General features: G+C 46.1%; 6 protein-coding genes across 8 annotated transcripts; 4 read left to right on the top strand and 2 right to left on the bottom strand.

Moving 5' to 3' along the window:
- Positions 1-1,424: 1,424 nt before the first annotated feature.
- On the top strand, positions 1,425-1,796 carry LOC147986548 (uncharacterized). Its single transcript, XM_087542053.1, has one exon. The coding sequence runs from the start codon at positions 1,425-1,427 to the stop codon at positions 1,794-1,796; it is 372 nt and encodes a 123-aa protein (XP_087398179.1).
- A 2,441-nt stretch (positions 1,797-4,237) lies between these two features.
- Positions 4,238-5,638, top strand: LOC125539596 (ubiquinol oxidase 1b, mitochondrial). The gene has a single exon (XM_048703088.2). The coding sequence runs from the start codon at positions 4,391-4,393 to the stop codon at positions 5,381-5,383; it is 993 nt and encodes a 330-aa protein (XP_048559045.1). The 5' UTR covers positions 4,238-4,390; the 3' UTR covers positions 5,384-5,638.
- Positions 5,639-7,372: 1,734 nt separating this feature from the next.
- Positions 7,373-11,791, top strand: LOC125533983 (uncharacterized). 3 transcript variants are annotated; one of them, XM_087544813.1, is made up of 8 exons: positions 7,373-7,713; positions 8,742-8,807; positions 9,011-9,048; positions 9,125-9,665; positions 9,757-9,919; positions 10,552-10,747; positions 10,819-10,933; positions 11,471-11,791. In XM_087544813.1, the coding sequence occupies exons 2-7, from the start codon at positions 8,789-8,791 to the stop codon at positions 10,924-10,926; spliced, it is 1,065 nt and encodes a 354-aa protein (XP_087400939.1). In that variant the 5' UTR covers positions 7,373-7,713; positions 8,742-8,788; the 3' UTR covers positions 10,927-10,933; positions 11,471-11,791. The 3 variants fall into 3 exon arrangements, with proteins under 3 accessions (XP_087400939.1, XP_087400941.1, XP_048553257.1); XM_087544815.1 differs by lacking the exons at positions 10,819-10,933; positions 11,471-11,791 and adding an exon at positions 10,041-10,072 and having other exon boundaries at positions 10,552-10,678; XM_048697300.2 differs by lacking the exons at positions 10,552-10,747; positions 10,819-10,933; positions 11,471-11,791 and adding an exon at positions 10,041-10,381.
- Positions 11,792-12,403: 612 nt separating this feature from the next.
- On the top strand, positions 12,404-14,228 carry LOC147986547 (uncharacterized). Its single transcript, XM_087540081.1, has 3 exons — positions 12,404-12,487; positions 12,594-12,740; positions 13,548-14,228. Exons 1-3 carry the CDS (start codon positions 12,404-12,406, stop codon positions 14,226-14,228), a joined length of 912 nt encoding a protein of 303 aa, XP_087396207.1.
- Positions 14,229-14,718: 490 nt separating this feature from the next.
- Positions 14,719-15,539, bottom strand: LOC147986546 (uncharacterized). Its single transcript, XM_087542052.1, has 3 exons — positions 15,260-15,539; positions 14,945-15,159; positions 14,719-14,856 (listed from the first exon to the last, which is right to left on the bottom strand). The coding sequence occupies exons 1-3, from the start codon at positions 15,537-15,539 to the stop codon at positions 14,719-14,721; spliced, it is 633 nt and encodes a 210-aa protein (XP_087398178.1).
- A 5,616-nt stretch (positions 15,540-21,155) lies between these two features.
- On the bottom strand, positions 21,156-24,802 carry LOC147986545 (uncharacterized). Its single transcript, XM_087542051.1, has 5 exons — positions 23,321-24,802; positions 23,033-23,236; positions 22,097-22,813; positions 21,741-21,875; positions 21,156-21,668 (listed from the first exon to the last, which is right to left on the bottom strand). Exons 1-5 carry the CDS (start codon positions 24,800-24,802, stop codon positions 21,156-21,158), a joined length of 3,051 nt encoding a protein of 1,016 aa, XP_087398177.1.
- Between the last annotated feature and the right edge of the window lie 282 nt (positions 24,803-25,084).

The following is a 25,084-nucleotide window of genomic DNA, read 5'->3' as shown; positions in this document are numbered from 1 at the left end:
TTCCGGATACGGTGGTTGAGCATATACTTACGGAGGAATCTAACCATGCGGCGCTGGTCATTCGGGCAGTGGCATCACTGGATGCTGCGAGGCCAAAGAAGCTTTTGGGGTTTAAGTTCGAAGAAGCTTGGACCAGGCATGAGGATTACGAGCAGATGATTTTGAGAGCCTGGGATCAGGCCAAAAGGCTGCATGGCGAGTCGGCGGGGCTGTGTACCAAACTGGGCACGTTGTCCAAGGCCATGCAGACGTGGAGCCGTGATGTGTTCGGCTCTCTACGTAGGCAAATTAGCAAGCTAAAAACGCAGCTACATGACGCGAAGGTGAGGTCGCTGGCGACGGGTTTTTTTCAGGAGGTCAAGGACATAGAGAGCCAACTTCATGATCTGTACGAGAAAGAAGAGATCTACTACAAACAGCGCTCGCGCATTGATTGGCTACAGTCGGGCGACCAAAATACAAAGTACTTCCAGAATCGGGCTTCTCACCGGGGGAGGAAAAACACGATAAAAGCGCTACGGAGGGAGGACGGTACAGTTTGCACATCGGATGATGACATGCGAGAGCTGGCGGCAAACTTCTACGCCTCTTTGTCTCGCTCGGAGGGTTCGAGAGCTGCAGCCAATGTTCTCCAACATATTGAGACTGTTGTCACGGAGGAGATGAATGAGAAGCTTACGGTGGGGGTCTCCGATGCGGAAATAGAGACGGCTCTGTTTCAAATGGGACCTACGAAAGCCCCGGGGCCGGACGGCTTCCCGGCGCTATTCTATCAACGACACTGGTCGTTAGTAAAAGAAGACGTTTGCAGGTCAGTGAAGGAGTTTTTGAATGGCAATGCAACGCCAGATGGGTTCAATGACACGATAATTGTGATGATACCAAAAATCAATTCACCGGAGTTGATGTCTTAGTTCAGACCGATCAGTTTGTGTAATGTTCTTTACAAAATCGCTACAAAGGTTCTTGCAAATAGGCTCAAAGGAATCCTTCCTATTTTGATCTCAGAGGAGCAAAGTGCCTTTGTATCGGGCCGGCTGATCACGGATAATGTTCTGATAGCATATGAGTGTGTGCATGCTATTAGAATGAGGAGAAGGAGGAAGCCGTTATGCGTGGTCAAGTTAGACATGATGAAGGCCTATGATAGAGTGGAGTGGATTTTTCTGCAGCAGGTGTTGGAGAAGTTTGGGTTTCATGATACATGGACTCAAATGGTGATGAAATGTGTGACGTCGGCAAGGTTCGCGGTGAAGCTCAATGGTGGGATTTCTGATTCTTTTCTGCCGACTAGGGGACTAAGGCAAGGTGATCCTCTATCGCCGTATTTATTCTTGTTCTGTGTAGAGGGTTTCTCGGCTCTGCTTTAGAATGCACAAAGTTCCGGCGAGTTGAAGGGGGTGTCTTTTGGGAGCACTGGCCCCATGGTCACCCATCTCCTCTTTGCAGATGATAGCATTGTGTTTCTTGAAGGCTCTGACAGTAATCTTCTTGCCCTCAAGACAATCCTAGGGGAATATGAGATGGCATCGGGACAGAAGGTAAACTTGCAGAAATCGTCCATCTTCTTTGGCAGGGGATGCACAGAAGAGTCGAAAGTTCATCTGAAAGCAGTAATTGGGATTTCGTCCGAGGCCCTAAGCGAGAAATATTTGGGACTGCCCACGGCCATAGGAAAATCCAAGGAGGGAACTTTTAAATATGCGCGGGAAAGTGCTAAAGGCAAGGTCACGGGGTGGAAGGGGCAAGGATTATCGAAGAAGGCGTGGGAGGTTTTGGTCAAATCGGGGCTCTAGTCTACCCCAACGTTCACTATGAGTTGCTTCCAACTCACCAAAAAATTGTGCGGGAACCTGACATCTATCTCTTCTAACTTTTGGTGGGGTGAAGCTAATGGTGAAAAAAAGGTTCATTGGATTGCCTGGAAGAAAATGTGTGTCAGTAAGCAAGAGGGGGGTATGGGGTTTCGTGACATGGAAGCTTTCAACCAGGCTTTACTGGCCAAGCAGGCTTAGAGACTACTTCAGGCCCCAGGTTCACTTTGTGCTCGAGTTCTCAAAGCGCGTTACTATGACCATGGCTCCATCCTTAATGCGACATGCCCCGCTGGTGCGTCATATACTTTCAAGAGCATCCTGCATGGCAGAAACTTGCTGTTGGATGGTCTGATCTGGCGGGTGGGGGATGGGTCCTCAATCCGGATTCATCATGATAATTGGATCCCTCGGAGGGGCAGCCTAAGGCCACTGGGCCAGGTGTTTGTACCCGGGATGACGAGGGTGAGTGACTTGCTAAATGATGATGCCTCAGGATGGGATCGACACAAGCTCGACGCTATGTTTACAGAGGGAGATGTTCATGATATTATGCAGATTTGCGTGGGAGGAATAGGTACTGATGACATGCTAGCTTGGAATTTTACGAAGAACGGTGTTTTTTCAGTTAAGTCAGCTTATCACTTATGCATGGAGAAGAAGAGGACGATTACTGGACAGCCAAGTTCGTCATCTAATGCAGTGAACCACCAGAGTTGGCTGGCGTTATGGGGTACAAACGCACCGGGGAAGGTGTTAATTCATGTCTGGCGGCTGATCAAGAACGGCTTGGCGGTGGGCTCTGAACTGCTGCGAAGAAAGATCAAGCCTGGTGTTTTTTGCCCTGCTTGTGGACGTGAAGAAACGGTGTATCACAGATTCTGGGAATGCTATCATTCCATGCTGTTTTGGAAGGAACTGAGCTCGGTATTGGGTGCGAGGGTGGCGATCCCACCTCGTTCGATGAGCACCCAGAGCTTAGTTGCATCATGGTTGCTTAACTGGCTATCAGACGCCTCGGAGGATGATAGGGCAGCAATGGTGCAGGGATTATATGCCATATGGTTGGCGAGGAATGAAACGAGGGAAGGGAAGCGAATTGAGGAGGCCAACTTGGTGGCTAGGAGAGTTGCTGCACTCATGGAGGAGTGGAAGAACGCGAAGGGGAGGCCACAGCGATCGAGCCCATCTACGCAACGGGCAACCTGGGAACCACCGGCGGCGGGCTGGTTAAAGGCCAACGTGGATGGTGCAATGGCTCGGTCAAGTCAGGGAGGAAGGTGTGGCGTGGTGTTCAGAGATGAGGTGGGAGCTTTCCGAAGAGCTGATGCGGTGTTTCTTCCTGGGGTCACATCTGCCGAAGCAGCTGAGTTGCAAGCGTGCAAGCGAGCGGTGGTTTTAGCTATGCAACGGGCTGTGCCTAAGCTCCATCTGGAGACCGACTGCCAGAACGTGGCTAGAATGTTGAATGAGCAAGAGCGCAACCTGTCATCGGTGGGAATCATGGTGAAAGAAATCAAGGGGATGGCCAAAAGCTTGGGGGAGTTTAAAGCTACCTAGGTGAAGAGGGAGGCAAATAAAGCGGCCCATGAGATTGCCCGATTCGGTTTTTGTAATAGAATTTCTGTTTCGTGGGAGGTTTCTCCTCCAGACTGTATTCTTAGTATAGTCTCAGATGAACTTCCTGGTTTAGTTTAATAAAGTGGGGGAGCAAATTTCAAAAAAAAAAGAAACCTTTTTTTTAGCGACTTACATATAGCTAAAGTGCTATTTTATGAGGGAGGAGCCAGAAACGTTTTTTCCTTTGAAATTTTCAGCCGGGCCATGGTCAGCGTCTAGAGATAGTCGAGCTGATGGAATCTTTCATGGAATATATCCTCGTGAAGAAGACGGCGAACGGTCAACCCGCCTTATCGGTTGACCTCCAAAGGAGAAGACTAGTACTGAGTAGTATGCATGCACAGCAGTCCCGTGGCATCTACGCACAGGCACGGCAAGTCAAACTCGCCGGGCGTTCGTGTCCGGATCGCACAGCGCAACCTGATGGCAACATACACTGCGCCGGTCAACCGAGACGTCTTGCGAACTCCCCCGGAAGCCGGCGACGACGTCCCCGTCACGAGCGTTCATGTTGGTCCGTTTACAAAAACTTATCTAGCTAGCTAGACAACCAGACAGACACTTGCACGGCAAGGAATTAGTTGGATTATTCGGCACCAGCGCGCCGCCGCGCCACGGCTGTGCTGCACTGTCCAAGAAGCAAGAATAAACGGAAAAAATTTGGAACGTCGCAGTCGCGGCTGTAGCTGGTGGACGAGTGCGCACATGTCTTCTTTTTCTAGGGAGAGTGTCCACATGTTGTCTGGTGACATTCCCGGAAGCACCGTGCCGGCCGAGCCCCCTCCCTATAAAACCATCTCCGGCGAGACGTCGTCAAGCCATCGGTCAGTTACCAGATCAACACCAACAGTAAACAGAAATCATTTCCTAGCCCGCCAACAAAAACAGACTTCCCATTCGATCCGCTCACAAGCTTTTCGATCGCTTTAGTTGTTCAACAATCAACAGCCAACACCATGAGCTCCCGGATGGCCGGAGCCACGCTTCTGCGCCACCTGGGCCCCCGCCTCTTCGCCGCCGCCGAGCCAGCCTCCGGGCTCGCCGCGAGCGCGAGGGGCATCATGCCCGCCGCCGCGAGGATCTTCCCCGCGCGGATGGCCAGCACCGAGGCCGCCGCCCCGCATGCCAAACAAGAAGATGATGCCGCGAGCCCCCAGGCGGCCGCGACTCCAGAGCAGCAGAACAAGAAGCCCGTGGTGAGCTACTGGGGCATCGAGCCTCGGAAGCTCGTCAAGGATGACGGCACGGAGTGGCCATGGTTCTGCTTCAGGCCGTGGGACACGTACCGGCCGGACACGTCCATCGACGTGGCCAAGCACCACGAGCCCAAGGCCCTGGCGGACAAGGTGGCCTACTTCGTGGTTCGGTCGCTGCGCGTGCCCCGGGACCTCTTCTTCCAGCGCCGGCACGCCAGCCATGCTCTGCTACTGGAAACGGTGGCGGCGGTGCCTCCCATGGTGGGCGGCGTGCTGCTGCACCTGCGCTCGCTCCGCCGCTTCGAGCACAGCGGCGGCTGGATCCGGGCGCTCATGGAGGAGGCCGAGAACGAGCGCATGCACCTCATGACCTTCATGGAGGTGACGCAGCCGCGGTGGTGGGAGCGCGCGCTCGTGCTCGCCGCGCAGGGCGTCTTCTTCAACGCCTACTTCGTCGGGTACCTCATTTCCCCCAAGTTCGCGCACCGCTTCGTCGGGTACCTCGAGGAGGAGGCCGTGGAGTCTTATACTGAGTATCTCAAGGACCTTGAGGCCGGATTGATCGAGAACACGCCCGCGCCGGCCATCGCCATCGACTACTGGCGCCTCCCCGCCGACGCCAGGCTCAAGGACGTCGTCACCGCCGTGCGCGCCGACGAGGCGCATCACCGCGACGCCAACCACTACGCATCGGACGTCCATTACCAGGGAATGACGCTGAATCAATCGCCTGCGCCGCTCGGGTACCACTGATCAGCTCAATGGACCATAGATCGATGCCTGCTCAGTCCATACCGTTGGTGCGTACTACACTACTACTACCACTGTCGCCGATGTTAATTTGGGATGGATTGTTGCGCGCGTAGTATGTTTGGTGTAAACGACTTTCGGAGATGCTCATAGAGGGTAGGGTGTGCGTGTGTGCGTTTATAGAGATGAGTGTATGCGCGTGTATATGAGTGCTTGTGTCTGTACTGATGTTCAAAAAGATATGTTTATTTGTATCCATAGATATGTTTATGGGGCGTGGCTATATGACCGTCATCTGATTTTCTTTTTGTGGCTAGTCGATTTGGTTTAGGCCGTTAGATGCAAAATGGATGGCCAAATCACCTTCTTCAACCTCCAGCCCCTCCTCTCTTCCTTCGAACCGCCGCGCCGCCGCCGACTTTCGTCACCCGAAGCCTCGGAAACATGAAATCGACTTAGCTAGTTTAATTATGCTCCAAGTGTTGATGATGCGGTATGGGCTTGCGGAGGGGCGAGGTCCCAGCCTGCAAGCCTGTCTCGATGTGGCGGGGTGAGGAGCTTGGCTTGACAAAGTAACGACATAGCATGTGAAGCCCCAATCCAGCTGGCGTGACAAAGCGTGTGTGTGTGTGGGGGGGGGGGGGGGGGGGGGGCGGGTGTGACGCCGGAACCCCAGGAGAAGTCTGCTCAGATGCGTCCGCCACGCCAGTCCTACTCCAAATCCCTCCAAATTGACCGAGTTCACAAAATCTACCGCCTCCGAGCCGTCACCATCCTCCACCCTTGCTTCGCTTCCATGCCGCCGTCCTTGCCCACCGTCCTAGATGCTTGACGCCCACTACCCATCTTCCACGGCCATGGACGAGGGATCGGCGGAGTCCGTGGAGGTCAGGATTGCCGTGAGCAAGGGGGAGACCATTGCTAGAAGGAAGTGGCGCCCCCGCGAAGCTACGGAGAAGGAGGTCGTCGTCACGGATTTAGCCACATCCGCTCCGTCTGCCCCGCTTGCAAGAAGCTACCCGCCTTCGGCCGCGTCCGACGCCGTTCGTCCCGGATGGCTTTGTGGAAGAAGATGGGTTTGCATTATTGCATATGATCTACCGATCATACTTATGTTTGGTTTATTTTCTCAAGAACGTGGTATGTGGTTCACCTACCAATTGTACTTATGTTTGGTTTATTTTTCAGTGAATGTAATTTTACATGTTCACGTCCAAAGGGAGGGAGGGGAGGCAACGTGGAGCATAATTGGACATTTCCGTGCTTGAAATTCAAAGTGGGTGAGGATGAGGGTGGAAGGGGGATTGTAAGTTGGATACTCCATCGACAGATGTGACGAGCTTCGATTGGGATATGTAGATAGCGACTGGGGGAAGAATATGTACGTGCCAGATATGATTTGTGTTAAACCACCAAAATATATATGCCCCCATAACAACGCATAGGTAATTAACTAGTTTATTAATAATACATTCATATCGTTATTCAAAAAATGTTTATCATGTATTGAAAATGTCAATCATGCATTTAAAAAATGCTCATAGAGTTAAAATAATTTCCCGCAAAAAAAATTCTGTATTCTTTAAGAATTGTACATGCATTTTTAAATAGTGTTCCCATAATATATATTTTTTAAAATCATGTCATATTCAAAAAATAGAAACCCCAAAATAGAACATAGAAAAGAAGAAAAACACAAAAAAATTGAAAGACAAAGACAATATGACAATAGACCAGATAAAAAAATCCAACGAAGACCCGGACTAGAAAAACGAAACAGAAAACCAGGATAACCCAGGAACCCGGCCAATTAGGAGCGCATGTAAAAAACCCGGTCTACTTCAAGCCGAATGGAGGCGCTTAATGGGCTGCGGCCCACGAACTGACGTGCGTAGGCGATCGCTAGTACCTCTCAAAGTCGCGCAATAGGCGAGGTATTGATTTTGGACTCGAAAAAAAGGCGAGGTATTGGCCTTACGATCCGAACCCCCCAAAATTCCCCGCAAACCCTCCTTTCCCCGTCCGCGACACGAGACGCGAGGGAGCGACCATTCTCTCTTCTCCGACGGCGACGGTGCCTGCCTCCTCCTCACTCCGCCCACCGCCCCCGCCCCAGCAGCCGCGCCGTCCGCCGCTGGTTCTTCCTCGCCGCCTGGACCTGTTCGTCGAAGCCGTACCAGCCGAGCCGGTCACTCCTCCTCCGACCCCGACGCCGGCTCATCCCCTGCCGCCGCCGTCGACGCCGCCTCATCCCCTGCCGCCGCCGTAGACGCCGCCTCAGCTCCTGGTGCCTCTGACCCACAGGCCCTCCCGGCAACCTGCCCTTATTTACGGTAAGAATCGCTTCCACCCCTCCCCTCCCCTCCCCTCCTGGGGTTTCGCTAGTCTTACCTTTTCGGCTAGACGAGCTGTTATGTGATCTACGCTTGTTGCTGTGTACACTGCCTGCTACGGGTGGTAGTTGTTTCTTGATGCTCAGTTATTCATGTTCCCAAACTACTGTCTACTAATACTTTGATATAGTGGGATACTACTTGATGATTAGTTTATACAAATGATGAGGGATAAAGTGGGTTAGCAGTTGAGTGGGATAACTTGGTCATAGACGCGTTGTCTATTTTGTTTTGGACATAAGGACATGCATGCTCGTTGCTATTTCTGGTTACCTATCGGAGCTAAAACATGTTTACATTTTGGTTAGTATTACCAATCTTTGCATTTCTGTCGCTCCTCTTGTTTGCTTGGGAGTACACGGAACAGTCTAGTATCTTCCCTTTTGTAGCCAATCATTGGTTAGACTATTGGAATCGGATCACAGATTCTTTCAACCTGAAAAATTCAGTGTTGCAATTTCCCAAGGCTGATGTCTTCACAGTGCTGCATATGATTGTCAGTGCTCAGTGATATATGCATCACTTTTGATCAGCATGTGTTGCTGAGTGCCATTTCTTGATAATGGCTGGGAGCTTCATTGCACTTTCTATCTCTGATGTTGCTATTAGTTTTGGTTTAGATCATTACCCTTGTGTGGTTTGGATTAGAGCCTAAGCAAACAAGAGCCTAAAAATATCATTACCCTAGATTATAGCCTAAATAAATCTTGACACTGGGGTAATCATACTGTTGCTTCTACATTGTTGTTATTTTTCCATGTTAAAAATGCTCATAGCAGCTTGTATGCTTGACGGGCAAAGTGGAGAATTCAGTGATAATAAAACTTGATAAAGTAACAGGTGGCTGGTGATGCATTTTTTTGCATTGGGATAAAATAATGGCTTGTTTAATAATCCGTACAGGATCGTTGTTTTGAAAACAAGATTTCAGGGCACTTTATAATCAAGAATGCATCTCTTTTTTGCAGTTTCTTGTCAGAAAGACAGCGGGTAAAAATCCGTGATATACGTTGTGATGGCACCAAATCCATCAGGTATTATCTTCGTTTTGTGTACTGCATTATTTTTTTGGACATGTCCTTTGTGTACTTTAGCATCTTATCCAGTAACAATCAGTGACAAGCTGAGGCTCTTCTTGTGTCACATAGAATGCGTCAAAGAGAGTTCAGTAAAATGTCTGCCTCTATAAGTTTGTGTTATATTAACACCTGCAATCGTTCTTCTAATTTTACTCCAGGTCAGTCCCAAGAAAAGAAGAAAACAAAAGAGAAACAGGTAGAGAGTACGTTTTTAAAATCTGTAGCATCTTTTCACTGGATATTTTTCTCAAATAGACTTTATGAATTTGCAGCCTATGAAGATACACTATGACCTGTTAAACCTAAGGATGAACCAGGCTGAACAGAAAGTGACTTGTGAGCTTATGATGCCAGCAAAGTTACCAGATTTCTACAACCCTCCCCTTGGTGCTGATCCGGTTGTCCTCCATGTGAAACATCCAACCCAAGACAAGCATTCTGTTACTTTAATGAGGGATTGCTTACATAAGAACCTTCTGCATGCAAAACTTGTCAGTGACAAAGATCCATATCTGCTAGTCTTTACTGACCGATACACAGGAATGTTAACAGCATACTTCAAGTCCACCGAACCATTTGTAGCTAAGTATGCCGAACCGGGCCGGATACCATTCCCGTCCGCTAAGCTTCAAAGTGTTGTGAGTCAAATGCTTGATGGTTTGAAGGGACTGTGGCTCTATGACAAGTACCATGGAAACTTGAGATTGGACAACACATACTACTATAAGACAAAAGATGGTGATGTCGTTGTGAAGTTGGCAAGTTTTAAATGTCAAGGTACTAAACTTAAAGACCCTGCAAAAAAGGGAAAAGGTACTAAATTTAAACATTCAGTTGGTTGAAAACTATTTTAATCTTTCTGGACATAATGCAATAAATGCATACTTTGTTAATATAATTTCAGATAAAACAGAGACTGTTGCACATTACCAGGCGAAAGATTTACAAGCAATGGGCACTGCGCTGGAAGAAATATCTCAAATGGCTAGTGATTTGAGTGAGAAAGGCTATCTGTTGAATTGCAGACAGATTGACCACCTTGCCGAAAGACTAAAAGAAGTGTCCAAGTAAGTTAACAACAGTATGCTGATCCATGTCATTATGGATTAACACAAAGTTTGTTTCCTAGTGTAAATACCACCTTGCCGAAAGATGTTGTTTTGGACTAATACAAAGCTTGTTTTGTAGGGGAGAGATGGGAAGTGCATAGATGAACCCGGGTACATATGAACTCACTTTAAAAAACACATTTCTAAATGCCAAAAAAATCTAAAAAAGTTTGCACGGATACATCTTCATGTTCTATGTGCATGCATAAAGTTTTACGAAAAAATAACTTTCTTTGAGCCCTGTGCAAAAAAGACAAAAAATTGTGTCGTGAAACGCTATTTAGAAGCACTGAAATTTGTCTTTTTACGAAGGCAAACCAGAAAGACATTTTTTCACAAAACTTTATGCCGTGTGCACACACATTTGCGAACATGTATGCATACAATTTTCTGTTATTTTTTTAACATTTCAAAACATGCTTAAAATACAGTTTTTTAAAAGTGGGTGCAGATGCCCATGCGTTCAGATAGTGCCCACTCGGGGAGAGATGCATTATATCATGGATGAGATTAGAACTTGTCCCTTTTTTTGGACTCGAGTTGAGCGAAAAGATTTTTTTTGTTTCTGAAGTCCCCTTGGCTATGCTCAGCCACTCCAACAGAGCAAAAATTGATGCAGAACAGGACGTGTGTACTTTGCCTTGGAACAATGATGACTACGATGGTTTCCTTGACCTGATGATTAAGTACCAAGAGAGGAATAACCTCGGTGCATATGATTTTAACAGCAGGGTCTGTTATGTGCAGTTTATTAGTGGTATTTATACTCATGAGGTGGAGTTGAAGGTACTAATTGTATCCGTTTATTCGATGTTTGCAATATGCAACAAGGGCAAATCTGACATTTATTATTACAGAATCCAACTGCTTCAGTGGATGTGACTGTCATTTCAAGGAATCATGGTGTTTTTCTGGTACTATACTCTTTACTGCCACGACCTCCAAGACCCGTTAACCAGGGGTGATGTTAAGGTAAACTTTCTGTTCAGAAAAATTGTTTTCTTAATGTTCTGGTTAAGCTTATTTTCAATTCCGGTGCTCTAATTTTTTTTAAATTATGTACTAGCATATTTAATAATGCTAGGGTATACTCGGTGTTAGTAACATGCTGAATTTCTATAGTGATGATATGCAAAAATGGCAGCTGAGCCTGGGCTCAGAAGTGGATTACCGAATTATTATCAACTATAGTTATTTCTCTCGAATTCCCAGTAAAAGTTTTATGTCTCAGCAACCTGGCTCCCAGTGCCTGTATGCATAATAGTGTATTTAAATCCAACTGATCAAAAGAGAATTTTAATAAAGCCTTCTGTTTGAGTGAGAGGGAATTTTTATAAATCCAATGGTTACAACTCAAAAGATGACCTGCTGCTGCATTTGGACTTAGTTATAGAATGTAGATTGCCCCGTTCTTAGCCATTTTGGTTGCTGTTGCATGCATTTGAAAAGAACATTTGCTATATGCTTTTGTTTTCTCGGCAAACCTTAAGGTGCGGCAATATGTTTCAGATGGTAAAGCATGCAAGACCAGAGATGCCAGTGACAGTTAGCAGTTCGAGGACCGTGGCTGCCGTAACAAGGCTTAAAGTAACTGCAGTATGATGAGTCGTTTTGCTAGTTTCGACTCCTCCAGGACTTACTGATGAGTGATGGCTCTATTGATTCCTCCAGGACAGCTTCTTCTGCTAGTTTATGTGAATCTAAAGATTACATGTTGCCACAGAATCATTGGTGAAATTGTTACCATCTGTAGGTGTTGTTATGTGGCACCGTTGAGACGTGTTGTTGTTCATGGTCATCTATTTTGAGATGCTGGCATGGTGGTAAATACCAGACTTTTGATGTACCAGTGCACGACATTGCATTGGTTTGCCTTGGCATACTGCCAGTAAACTCTAGTTGGCATCTTGGGGGGGTCTTTTTCTTTTGGGCTGCTCATGAAACATGGAAATTCGGCTGTTTAAGCAGGGCGCTAGCTGTTGATGCTTATTGGGGGAAAGACAGCCGCCTGGATATGGATATTGGTGCTTCTTGCAGTCATCGCCGGGTGCGCCCCGGACGAAAGCGGCAAGCCACGCGCTAGACTGCAGCCTGTTGAGTTAATTACACGATAGTACCACATTTAGGGCGGTGGTGACGAATTGATATCACTTCTGAAAATTTTTACGTGTCAGTACCACGTTTGAGTCGAACCGTTGCGAATCGGGCTAAACCTCGTATTTCTATGTATTGACGCTGGAACTGACCGCCCGGGCCCGCGCGTCAGTTGCCACGCTGGCGAACCGGTACCCGCCCGCTCGCTCGATAGGTGCGGTCTGGCTCGAACCGGACCGGCCCGTGCTCTGTCTCTCTTCCTCCTCGCTCGTGCCTCTCTGCTCGCTCCTCTCTCGCCGCCCTCGTCGGCGCCCGCAGTGTTGCCGGATCGGACCGCCGCCGCCCGCCATGGTTTTCGAAGACGAAAGCAGTGACGACACTTCCAGCCTGCCGTACATGCACTCGACCTCATCCATGGACGGGCTGAGCCAGGTGATTTTCCTTGAGCTAAGTTTAGGGTTACAGATTTGGGGTTTTTTGATTTGATTGATTTCGCTGGGTTTTGATTTGGGCATTTTGTTTGTACGAGCTTTGGCAGGTCCCTTTCAGCGTTGAAGATCCAGATTACCACGGGCTTGAGCTGGAAACGATGTCGGTATGTGAGAAGCACGGGAAGGCATCTGAGAGGCTTGTCGCATTTGAAGGAACAAACACAGCGAGAAGGTTCTTAGCATGTGCAGAGCCGGTATGAACTGTAGGCTGATAGTGGGATATTATATGTCATATTATTCCTCATGCGCACATCCCTCATGTTCCAAGCTAACATGCATAACCTTATCACTTTTACATGAGTTTACAAGAAAAAGTGATAAAGGGAGACTTACATGTCACAAGGATAACTGATCTGCTATATAGTATGTTCACATTAGTAAAAGGGCTGATTATTAGGGCATATTTAACTTGGCAGTGGAATCTTTACTGTCATTTTGTTAGGGCTGATTATTCACTTTTGCAACAGCAGTAGCTTGTGTAGTTTAATGACAGTGGTACTGTTATTTTGCAGTGGGATTGTTTTTGCCCACATGTGAAATATTCAGTTTGAGACTTCTACAGGTTTTAAGTTGTTATTGTGGCATTTTTATGTAGTTGAATGACAGTGGTACTGTTAATTATGTTGCTGTTACTTTTGCTCCTGTTTGTAACTAAATATTGATTGAACTGTTAGTTTTATGTTGGGATGCACCTGCTGTTATGTATGTAAATGCTACAAATATTCAGTTGAATGGATAGTATGTACTGCAAATGCTTTGGCAGTTCACCAAGTTTGCAGTTTGAGATTGCTTTTGTAGGTGATTAGCAAAAACTAGTTTAAATCTGTAGCTGACTAGTGTTGTAATTTGTCATGTTGTTATTTAGTGGGTAGGTACATCTCAATTACCAGCGTAGCTTAGTGTTGTTATTATTACCAATGTAGAAAGGACAAAACAGTGTTATTTCTTTGCACTAGTTATGCACTAACTTGTTTATTTTTTATCTTTTTTTCTTTTTGCAGGAAGGGCAGAATTGTGGGTTTGTTGAATGGGTTGATCACCAGTGGCCCCCAACAATGCAAAATGCATTGTTGAAGCTGTGCGCAATGGTTGAAGATAGCAAGAGTGCTAGGGTGAATGATAATCTTGAAAGTTCTTTCACTATCCACCATCTGACAGAAGAGAAGAACAACCTGAAGGCCAACTATGACAAGCTAGTCCAAGATGTGCATCAGCTTATGAGCTTCCAGGAGGATAGGGTGGTGGATTTCAGACATCTGCAGTCTGCCATTACATATCAGCATGAATGCAGAAGTGAGCTGGTGGCTGATATGAATGCACAGATGGCAAAGAGAGATGCAGAGTTTGAGAAGTTTAAGCAGAATTATGATGTGCTACTGAACCTGACAAGAGCTCAAGCTACAGTCATCCAGAACCTGAAGTTGAAGCATATTACTGATAAGCAATTGCTTACTGAAGCTAAGATGAACTTGGAGTTGAAGAATGCAGAGCTCACAAAGTCTGAGGAGAAGCTCACCCAAGATAAGCTAGAGTTGAAGTTTCAGGTTACTGATTTGCTCAAGAGAAAGGAAAAGCATGGTGAAGAGAAGGGGCAGCTAGAGCTTCAGATTGCTGAGCTGATTAAGGCAGAGGAGAAGCTGAAGGAGAAGATCAAGGGGATCCAGGCCATCTTAGAGAAGTGAAGAAAATGAATATGAGAGTAGTGGGCAATGCTGACCTTTTGGGCATGATGGTTGTGTAGTGCATGGCTCTACTAAATGTGAACTTCTCTAAGATGAACTATGGCTGTGTATGTATGTAGTAGATATGATTTTCATCCTTTTGTAAGAAAAGGATGAACTATGCATCTAAACTCCACTATGTATTGTGAACAATGGTTGTGTACTTTATAATATGTTGAACTGTAGTAAGTATTGTGTGTTATGATTGCTGGATCAGATATTCTGTGTTATGTTTGCTAGACTTCAGATTATGATTTCTCATGCACTAGGTTTTGATGATTATGTTAGCATTGGAAGACTATTTGATGGTTATGTTAGCACTGGATTATTAGATGGTTATGTTATATCATGCATGGAAGCCTATGTTTAGGTGGCTTCGTCGACCCCGAGTCACCATAAACCCTAATGGTTAGGTTTAGGTGGCTCCGTCGACCCCGAGTCACCGTAAACCCTAATGGTTAGGTTTATCCATGCACTTCTTAAGGTCTTCCCCCCTAAAGCCAGCATTTTGGAAGTTTGCATATATGTGTCTTAAGCAGAATCTTTGATTACTGTTACGAAAAACTTTACTCACTGCATACAGTAGCCCCTGGTGCACACAATTTAAACAGCTAAGCTACTGTGTAATACACATGTCAACACATATTTAGCAGGCAATGCAAGGTGGATAGACATACCTTCTGTCTGTCTGACATTATAGTATATGGACCATACTGTCCAACTTCTCCTCCAAGACAAATCTTCAGTTGGTGTAGAAACCAGCACCAGTTTGCTTTGTCCTCTTGTCCAACAATGCCAAATGCCAGTGGGTATATGTTGTTATTGCCATCTCTACCAGTGGCAGCAAGGATTTGTGCACCAGTGGTCAGCTTGATAAAACATCCATCAACACCTAAAACAGGATGTAAACATAACATGTTAAATGCATTTATATGTGCAAGCTATTGAAACTAAAAAAAATCAAAGTAGTGCACAAGCTAAAATGAACTAACCAATGAATGGTCTACACCCCTGTAGAAATCCCTCCCTTGCTCCATTGATGCAGTAAAACATTGCATGGAATCTGGATCCTGGATGTGGGATTTTTTGAGTGGGTGCTGGAGTTACAGTGGTGACTAAAACCCTACTCCCAGGGTTTGTATCCATGACAGTCTGAGCATAGTCTCTCAGCCTTGGGTATTGCTTCCTATGATCTCCCAACACAGCCTCAACAGCTAGGTTTTTTGTCCTATATGCCATTGCCTTGGGCACATCCACACCATACTTTTCCATGCAGGCATCAATAAGTGTATGTATGCTAGTACTGACATCAGATCTGAATAGTGGCTCATATTGCTTTGCAAGCCACTTGGCACTTACCCTGCTTGTTTCAGTAGAACTAGGGCAAGTGTGTTGTAATCTCATCTTCTTAATTGCAAAAGTGTTTCCCCTTTTATAACAGCTGCCACAATGCAGAACTTGCATTGTGAATTCTTGCAATGCACAATGATCCTCTGATCTGAGTTCCTGTGATACTTGAAGTCTCTGCACTGAGTGATGTGCAGGCTCAACAATGCATCTCTGAATTGATGTTGATCTCTGAAACACATTTGCAGTTGTAGTTGTTGGTGTGGTTGCTCCAAATCCTCATTGTACCATACTCTAGGTGGCCTCTTCTTTACCCTGCTCTTCCTTTTTTCAGGTAGCACAAATGCTAGTGGCTGAAACCCATCATCTTCATTGTCCTTAAGTAAACTATTATCTTCTTCATCTGATGATGGTTTCCAATCAGGTTGCACTTCTTCTAAAACACTAGAATGTGACCTTGTTGTTGGTCCCCTCCTTACTTGCATCTTCTGCTTCTTCTTTGCCGGCACAGATATTTTTTCTTCCTCTTCTTGAACAATAGGCTCATCATCCTCCAACTCAAATAATTCCTCTACCTCTGTGTCACCCTCATAATGCACTGGTTCTTCCTCCTCTGTTTCTTCTTCTGATTCTTCTTCCTCTGTTTCTTCCTCATGTTGTTCTTGTACTTCTTCCTCTTCCTCTTCTGGTTCTCTCTGTCTATTTCCCTCTTCCATCTCCATGTCTTCAGCATCATTCATTTCCTCATTATAGTTAGGCCTTAAATCCCCCATATAATAAGGGTTAGTGTCACTGTCATATTGCCCTTCGGATGAAGATGCATAACTGGCATCATAGCCATCTTGTTCTTCTTCCACAACTTCTTTTAACTTTGGATTTACAACACTCCTGCTCTCTTGTGTTAAAACAGCAGGGCCTACAGGTGCAATAGAGCAGCTACTCTGACGTTCATAAGCAACACCTTGCTGATCAACAGCATAAACAGGAGGATCAGCCAGATCATAAACCACAGGCTCAGAATAAACAATAGGATCTAAATTTTGCTTCTCTGCAAAACCCTTCTGTGCTACACTAACAGCTGGTGGACAAGCCCTAAATAACAAATTAAGCACCAAACTCTCCTCATTCTGCCTCTTGATCAACTGTAGTTTAACATTACTATCAACCAATTCCAAACCCTGCTCTCCTAGGGTCTCCATGTAAAACAGCAGTGAATCATCAATACTAAAGCCTTGTGTTTCCATCAAAGCAACCATATTCAGATATGTCACATCTGAACAGCTTAACTTCCTCTCTAACAGATCATTATTGTCAAAATGGATCCTAACATTCCATATGTCCTCATATAAACTACAATTCACATGCATTTTGCCTAATCAGTACACTATAACCCTAATTGCAAATTAAATGAGAAGAAAAAAAGAGAGAAAACTTACAGGACGCCGCCGAAGCCGTGGGTCAGCTCGTGGCTACAGCTAGGGTTCGCCACCCATTGCTGTGCCAGCCGTACCCGCTGCTCCATGGACAGTGCGGGCTCCATGAACTCGTCGTCGTCGCTGGAATACAAGTCAGAGCTCGAGTAGCCGTCGCCGCCCTCGATTGGAGATCTCCCGTCGATTCCTCCTGCCGCGCAGCTGCCGAAGAGGGGATTGTTTGCGCCGCCGCCATCGCCGTTGCCGCCACCGCCGCTGCCGCCACCACCGCCCGGGGTTGCCGCCGCCATCGCCGTACAGACGTGCGGTGGAGCTAGGGTTCGTCGACGAAAAGAGGAAGAGAGGAAAGGAGAGAGAGACAGAGCACGGGCCGGTCCGGTTCGAGCCGGACCGCGCCTATCGAGCGAGCGGGCGAGTATCGATTCGCCAGCATGGCAGCTGACGTGCGGGCCCGGGCGGTCAGTTCCAGCGTCAATACGTAGAAATACGAGGTTTAGCCCGATTCGCAACGGTTTGACTCAAACGTGGTACTGACACGTAAATTTTTTCAAAAGTGGTATCAATTCGCCACCATCGTTTCAAATATGGTACTATCGTGTAATTAACTCCGGCCTGTTTGATGCCTCCTTCCGGCGCGGCGCGGCGCGGCGCGGGTGTAGTTTAGCAAGTTTACATAATATTAGTGTAGAAGATGGTTGGGTTTTCTGCATGGTGGAAGTTTGTTCGGTACCTCGCGCGACTTGCACGCCCAACTAGCGGACGACCGGCGGATCATCGCCGCGTATGATGCTTATGTCCAACCGGCAGGAACGACATGCCAATGGTTCTTCTGCTGCACGTCTCGGCCATGACTTGGTCTCCAGTTCGTGCAGTACTGTAGACGACAAGACACCACGTCACTACGAAGCACTGGTATCACTTTCGTGGCTTCTGTTCCGAAAAAAGAAAACACTACTGCCACATTACATTTTCGGACATCATTTTTACATTTTCGGACATCATTTTTAGGTTAATTCGTCTCAAATTGCTACCTCTTCACATTACTTGCCCGTTTGGCCAGTTTAAACACGTTTATGGATGGACGGGCCCACGTGTAAGCCTCGACCGTTAAGCTTCGTTGACCGTTAAGTTTGACGTGGGATTCATCTCGAAAAAATCCTATGAGACCGTGTCTCATATACTATCACGAAAGACCCATTTCGATGAACGACATGAGCGGCCGTGCTCCACGGTTCATAGCGGCCGCACCAAGATCCCATTCCGAGACCCATCACGGGCGGCCGGACCAGCTCCTTCGATAGTTTGCTCTTGTTCGCGCTCTCAGTACATGATGGCCAAGTCAAAGGACCTCGTCGCCGACGGCCAAGACCGTACATGGCTTCTCGTCCGTGGCCCATGCAGCTGCTCGTCATCAACATGATCCTTTCCTACTGCAAGTGCGCCGGGCAGCTGATTGCTTAATTGGCAAAAAGAAAAAGGAAAATCACAGTAAACTGCCCTGGCTTCACCAAACTAGCTAGAAAGATTGGTGTACTCACTTCTCTTGAATCAAACCAGAGAAGAGAGAGAGAGAGAGAGAGGGGTGTTTGCATCAACATCTCATCAGCAAGTTTACCAGCATTTAAACATACGCAAAGTGTATTGTTCCATTGTAGCTTGTAATCGCGCATTCTAAACTACTATGAATATTTTCATTCACTGCTTCCCTCGTGTATGAAATCATTGTGTTCACTGCTGTTCTGTGCTTAGTGTTCTGTGCTTAGTGCAACAAGCTCTCACTTCAATTATTTGGTGCAAGAAACCCACTACAAAGATTCAGGCTGAAAAGATACTGCTCCATGTACATTCGCTTGCTCTCCTCTACAGCGTGACTATGCACATGTATACTCTGATAATTATGTATACATGCATATTCAACTCATCCAGATCGGATGAATCCTAGACGGACTCACGGACATACCACGTCGAGTGTCATGGAGTTCGCCGGCACAGACGTGAGCGAGTGCAGCTATCGAGGGAGGAGTCTAGCGCCGCCGCCTGATTGGCGGCCGCGGCGGCGAGGAGCAGCTGCTGCACCTGGTTGCGCGCCTCGTCCCGCTCCTTGGCCACCTGGTGCAAGCACGGCGAGCTCCGCTATGCCCTGGCGCCCATCCTCCGGCGCCGCCGGCGCCACCAGGCACAGCTTCCCCACCGCGCCCGTCGCCGCCATCTCCTGCACCACCTCAGCCGTCGCCGCGTGCAGGCGCGGTCGTCGTTACCGCAGCTGCTTTCTTTCGCACAGTAGTAACAGTGCCAGATGAAGCCGTACGTCGCGATCATCGACGTGGCGCGAGGCGGCAGCGGCGACACGGCGCCTCGCGGGCGAGCGTGTCGGTCCTCGGACAGCACGAACGTGGCGTGGCGAGGAGCTTGTTCACGACGGGGTCAGGCGACCTGAGGAGCTTCCCGTGGCGGTCCCTGTGATGGGCAATAAGCCACGGCGAGACGCGTCGGGTGCGTGTGCGTGCGCGCGTTCGGGCTGCGTCGGGCTCATGGCAGGTGTGTGTGGGTGCGTGCGTGTGTATGCACGTGTGTGTAGGAGCATTCTGCTGGCGAGTTTAAGGGGTGCGTTGAGTTGGTCCGATGCGGGCTCGCCACGACCCGGACGTGTGCGTGCATGTCGCGGGCGTGGCTAGAGCGGGCCGGACCGAGCGCTTGGCGTGGGCTGGGACGTGGGGTGTGTGCCCTGGCGTTGTAACTGGTGTGGGTGAGTTTGTGCTCAAGAAAAATGCCGTCAGAGCGGCGGGGGAGAAAATTACATCTACAGTAACTGAACTTGACTCTAGGGTTCACTTTGGTCACTGTATTCACGAAATCGCAAGTTACGGTCACTGGGCTCGCTGAACCGGGTCACTATACGGTAACCCATACCGTTTCGGCTCGTATCGGCCCGATTTGACCAGAAACCCGCTTTGACTCGCCAGCTGGACATGACACGTCGAGGGTTTCTTCATCCTCTCCCCTCCCCTGTCGATTCCCCTCTCGTTCCCCTCATCCGACTGCTAAATCCCTAGCGCAATCTCTCATCCCCTCCACTGTCGCTTGGATCCAACAGTTGCATGAGATCTCCAGTTGCATCCTCTGCTCCCATGTCCGGCGCGGGTAGCTCATCGGGGGCCGGTGCGGGTTGGCTTCCTTTGATCCAATGCCCTGATTGCAAGATTCGCCAGATTAGGCGGTTTGAGTCCACCACTGAAAAGCATCCTGGATGGATCTTGTACAAGTGTATGAATCATAAGGTTAGCACAAGAACATTGACTGGATGTTGTTCTTCTTAATTTGATTTTCAGATTTGTTCTTGATTTGATTTTGAGATTTGTTCTTGATTTTGTCAAATAGGCAGGGAAGAAACCTTGCAACTTTTAGCACTGGGAAGCTAGTTACATTGATTATTTGAAGGTAAATGGACATCTGATAGGTGAATCTGTGGATAGTAAAGTAGTAGAGATGAAGAAAAAGAAGAACACGACAGAAGTGGATCCTGAAGATATGATGAAGATGCTGCTGCTGCTGCTAAAATCACTTCCAGGAGATGTTACAGACTTGGTTGTTGTAATGAAGATAGCAGTTGTACTGCTATTTGCAATTCTCTTTGTGTTAGTGTTAGTTCTAGTTAGGATGTGATTGTTGTCAATGTTGGCAATTGCTAAGTAAGAAGGAGACTTTTGTGTTGTTTGATGTCAGTGGTAATAGAAACCTTTGTGTGGAGACAACTTTGCTGTTGGAAATTGGAGAAGTGGAAAATGTTTCTTCCTTTACTGAACATGCATTTAATAACATGTTGAACACTGACAAGAAGGAATAAGACTGAAATTTAAAAGTTTGCAGTTGATAACACAGAACAGTACTGAACTGAACATGCATTTTACTGTTGAACAAATGAAGAACATGAATTTGATAACACCATTTCTTTAGCATAACAGAAACTGGTCATTCATAGCTCCTTGATAACACACATAAGTATTTGAAAAGCATATAGTACTAAAGAGAAAATTACATCTACAGTAACTGAACTTGTCTTAACATCTAGAAATTGCAAAATACTTCATCCATTACATTAAATGGTCATTCAGGACCTGAATTCATCAAACATGTTAACTTTCTTGTGCTTATTTGCTGCAGCAGCTGCTTTCTTTTGCAGTGCAATAATTTTCTTTGCTTCCACTGCTGCTTTCTTCTCTTCTGCAGCCCTCTTCTTTGCCTCCATTAGTTCTTGTTTTTTAGCTGCTGCTGCAAGCTTCTTGGCCTCAAGTTCTTGCTCTCTCTTTTTTCTTGCCTCTGCTTTCAAAGCTTCTTTTTCTTGAGCTTTTTTGGCCTTTTCAGCTTGTTTCTTGGCAAGGGATTCACCTGCTTTTTGCAAAACAGCAGCTTCCCTTTGTGCTAGGATTTCAGCACACCTCTTTTCATGCAATATTTCATTGGCTTGCTGCTTGGCCTCCCTCATCACTTCAACTCTAGCTGCAAGATTTCCTAATCTTGTTGCAGTGCTGCTACCTACAAATGGCATTGCAGCTCTAGCTTCTTCGAGGAAAGAGCTTTCAGGCAATGGTGTTGACACCTTTCTTTTCCTTGGTTTAGGAGCCTGTAACAGTAGTGAAACATGAGATGTATTTCACATCAAGATCATATTTTTAACAAGGTTCAATGGATATACCTCATTTCTCATGATTTCCATCATTGAATGTGGATGAAGAGCTCCAATTGGAGGCATGTCATGTTCCTGTGTGACAACAGGCTCCTCACTTGCCTGTGTCATTGATGGTCCAGGTGCTTGCTCTTGTGTTGTAGCCTACACATTTGCAACAAGGTTAAATGGATGTATCGAGCACTGAAATATTTGCCAGAAGCTAAAATGGATGTATCGAGCACTGAAATATTAGCCACAAGCTAAAATGGATATATCGAGCACTGAAATATTTGCCAGAAGCTAAAATGGATGTATCGAGCACTGAAATATTAGCCACAAGCTAAAATGGATAGATCGAGCACTGAAATTTTTGCAAATGTTACCTGTGACAGAGTAGGTTCTTGTTCTTCTTCTTCAAATGTGGCTCTTGGCCTCTTCCTCATTTGCTTCTGCATAGGTTTTGCTGCAGGTAGGCCTTGCTTGAAGGCAGAGCACCCTTTCTTATTATGTCCAGGATTGTTGCAATGGCTGCAATGAATAATTGTGCCATGTCTTGTAATCTTTTTCCCTCCTTTCTTTGCTATTACCTCCTCTGGTTGCATTCTCCTATTCTTGGCCTTTCTCCCTAGTTTCTTCTCATACAAAGGAGGCTTAATTACACAACCACCCATTTTCTGCCACTCCCTCCTATCTTTGCAAGGCATAATAATGTAAGCATATGCTTTGGAGAAATTGCAAAGATCATAACACTTGTGCACCATTTCCTCAGGATCAATTAGTTCATCTCTATAGCAAGCTATGGAGTGGGGGCAGGGAATGCCAGTTAATTGCCACCTTCTGCATGTGCATGCCTTGAACTGCAACTCCACAATGTACTCCCTACCATGTGAAGAAACTTGGAAGATTCCCTCTCCAGCATTAGTAGGGTAACAACTATTAGACCATTCTATGTGCTTCAGAAGCCTTTTCTTGATCTTTGGGCAGATTCGACCATTAAATTTCTTAGCCTCTTGCTGCTTGTTATAATGTCTGCTTGAAAGTTGTGACTTGATTCTATCAATCATGCTGATGATTGGCAAGTCTCTAGCCTCCAAAATATATCTACAAGTATTTGAAGAGATAACACATACTTAATTCATTATGAAGAGAGAACACATAGCAAGTACATGAACAATTGAAGAACACATAGCAAGTACATGAACACATAAATGTACCACTTACTTATTGAAAACCTCACAATTGTTGTTTAGTAAAATATCACATTTGGGCAAATCAGTCTGGAATGCCCTAACCCAAGTGTTAGGCCTCTTCTCTGCAAGCCAAGCATGAGCCTCACTATCAAGAAGTCTCATCTCTTCCATATATTCTTCATACTGATCAGTTGTGGTGCACCTAGCTATCTTCCAGAGCTGGTTTTTCAGAACATCTCCTCTATATTTCTCTTTGAAATTCTGCCAAAGGTGCCTGACACAGAATCTGTGTTCTGAGTCATGAAAATGCTGCTCTACAGCATTTGTTAGGCCCTGCAAGTTTTGTAAGTTAGTCAGTAAGTAAGTGAATATCAGACATGTGAGTATGTATGTAAGTAACTATGTACATATCTTTACCTTTTGCTTATCAGACATGACAGTCCATGCTGAGGTGTTCTGAATCCCAAGATCGTGTTTCAATGTTCTCATAAACCAGCTCCAAGTGTTAGTATCTTCAACATCTACAATGCAGTGTGCCACAGGATAGATACAATCATTAGGATCCATGCCAACTGCAGACAGAAGCACACCTCCATACTTAGTTTTCAAATGACATCCATCAAAACAAATTATGGGCCTACACCCTGCAAGGAATCCTCTTTTACATGCATCAAAACTGAAGTAGCATCTGTTGAACCTTGATTCATTGTCCAATTGAATGAAAAATGTGCTGCTAGGGTTGGATCTTCTAACTTCATTTGCATAATCCCAAAGCATGTTGTACTGTGCCTCCTCATCTCCATGGATTATCTTCAATGCATATCTCCTTTCTCTGCTTAGTTTACTACAAGAAGCTGCCATATTCCACTCCTTTTGAACTAACCTCCCAAAATTTCTCAAATTCATTCCTTGATCTGCCCTGAAGTGCTCCAAGTACTTTTCTGCAAGATATCTAGCAGTAAATGCCTTTACTTTCCACTTCTTAGAACATTTGTGTTCATCATTGTAACTCTTGATGACCATGCAGTTTGTTCTGCTATCATAACTACACCAAATGTTCCAGGGGCAGTGGGACTGACATTTTGCTGAAATTCTTTTCCTGTCATTTACTGGCAATTTGATGTCAAATCTATTTTTGCAAGCATATTCTCTCACTGCTTTTCTAAACAATTCTGGTGAATGGAAAACTTGTCCAATTTTGAATTGTGGATCATGCAAATCTTCCTTCCTAAAGCTTTTAAATTTGTACTTTGCACCTGCTTCATCATCAGAATCTGGGAGCTCAAGGTCTTCTTCATCTGATCCTTGTACAGGGTCTGACTTTGCTCTAATATGAACATCAGTAGGCTCCTCCACTGTCTCCTCTTTAAGATCATCATCTAAATCACTGACATTATAATCACTATCTACAATCTCATCAGCATAGTCTGGTCCTTGTTCACTCCCATTTACTTCAGCATCAGAAACTGACCCTTCACTGTCATATGCAACAGAGCCATCCTCTTCACCCTGCTCCACATCTTCCTCCTCATTTGCAACTGCTTCTTCTGCTGCTTGCTCTGCAACTGCTTCTTCTGCAGAATTTGTTCCTTCTGGTTCTTGCTCTGCAAGTGCTTCTTCTGCAGCTTGTTCTGCAGCTTCTTCTTCTGCTAGGTCTGCATCATCTGCAATGGTGACATGAGTGACAAACGTACACTGCATTTTTTCCACTGCTTCCTCCTTAATTTTCCTATCCAATAAATCCTGCTGAATCTTCTTCTTATGCTTCTCTAGTGCTTCCTCCTTAATGGTCTGAATTGGTTTGATAGGACTAACAACAGTAGGCAGGTCTGCTACAGGAAAATCTATCACATCATCCCAGTCAAACTGCCTGAAACTCTCATCATGATCAAGATACATTTGCAAAAACTTGTGCCCAAATGTTACATGTGCCCTCATGTTAAGACAGTTGTCATTGCAAGTTATCTTCACAAGACCACCTTCAGTCATTGGTTTACCAGGCATGCAGTAATACATTTGCAATCTCCCCTTCACTTCATAGCCCAATTCTTCTACCAGATCTTCTAACTTCTCGACAGTAAGTGTATCCCCCTCCACATAATCATACCACATGTTTTCTCCATTGACATATGCACGATTTTTACCAACTCCAAGGAAATAACCACCAAAATTGATGCAAAG

Source organism: Triticum urartu, chromosome 2A (assembly GCF_056163025.1).
Source record: "Triticum urartu cultivar PI428250 chromosome 2A, HENAU_Tu73, whole genome shotgun sequence".
Classification (NCBI taxonomy): Eukaryota; Viridiplantae; Streptophyta; class Magnoliopsida; order Poales; family Poaceae; genus Triticum; species Triticum urartu.
This window is presented reverse-complemented; position numbering and strand designations above follow the sequence as displayed.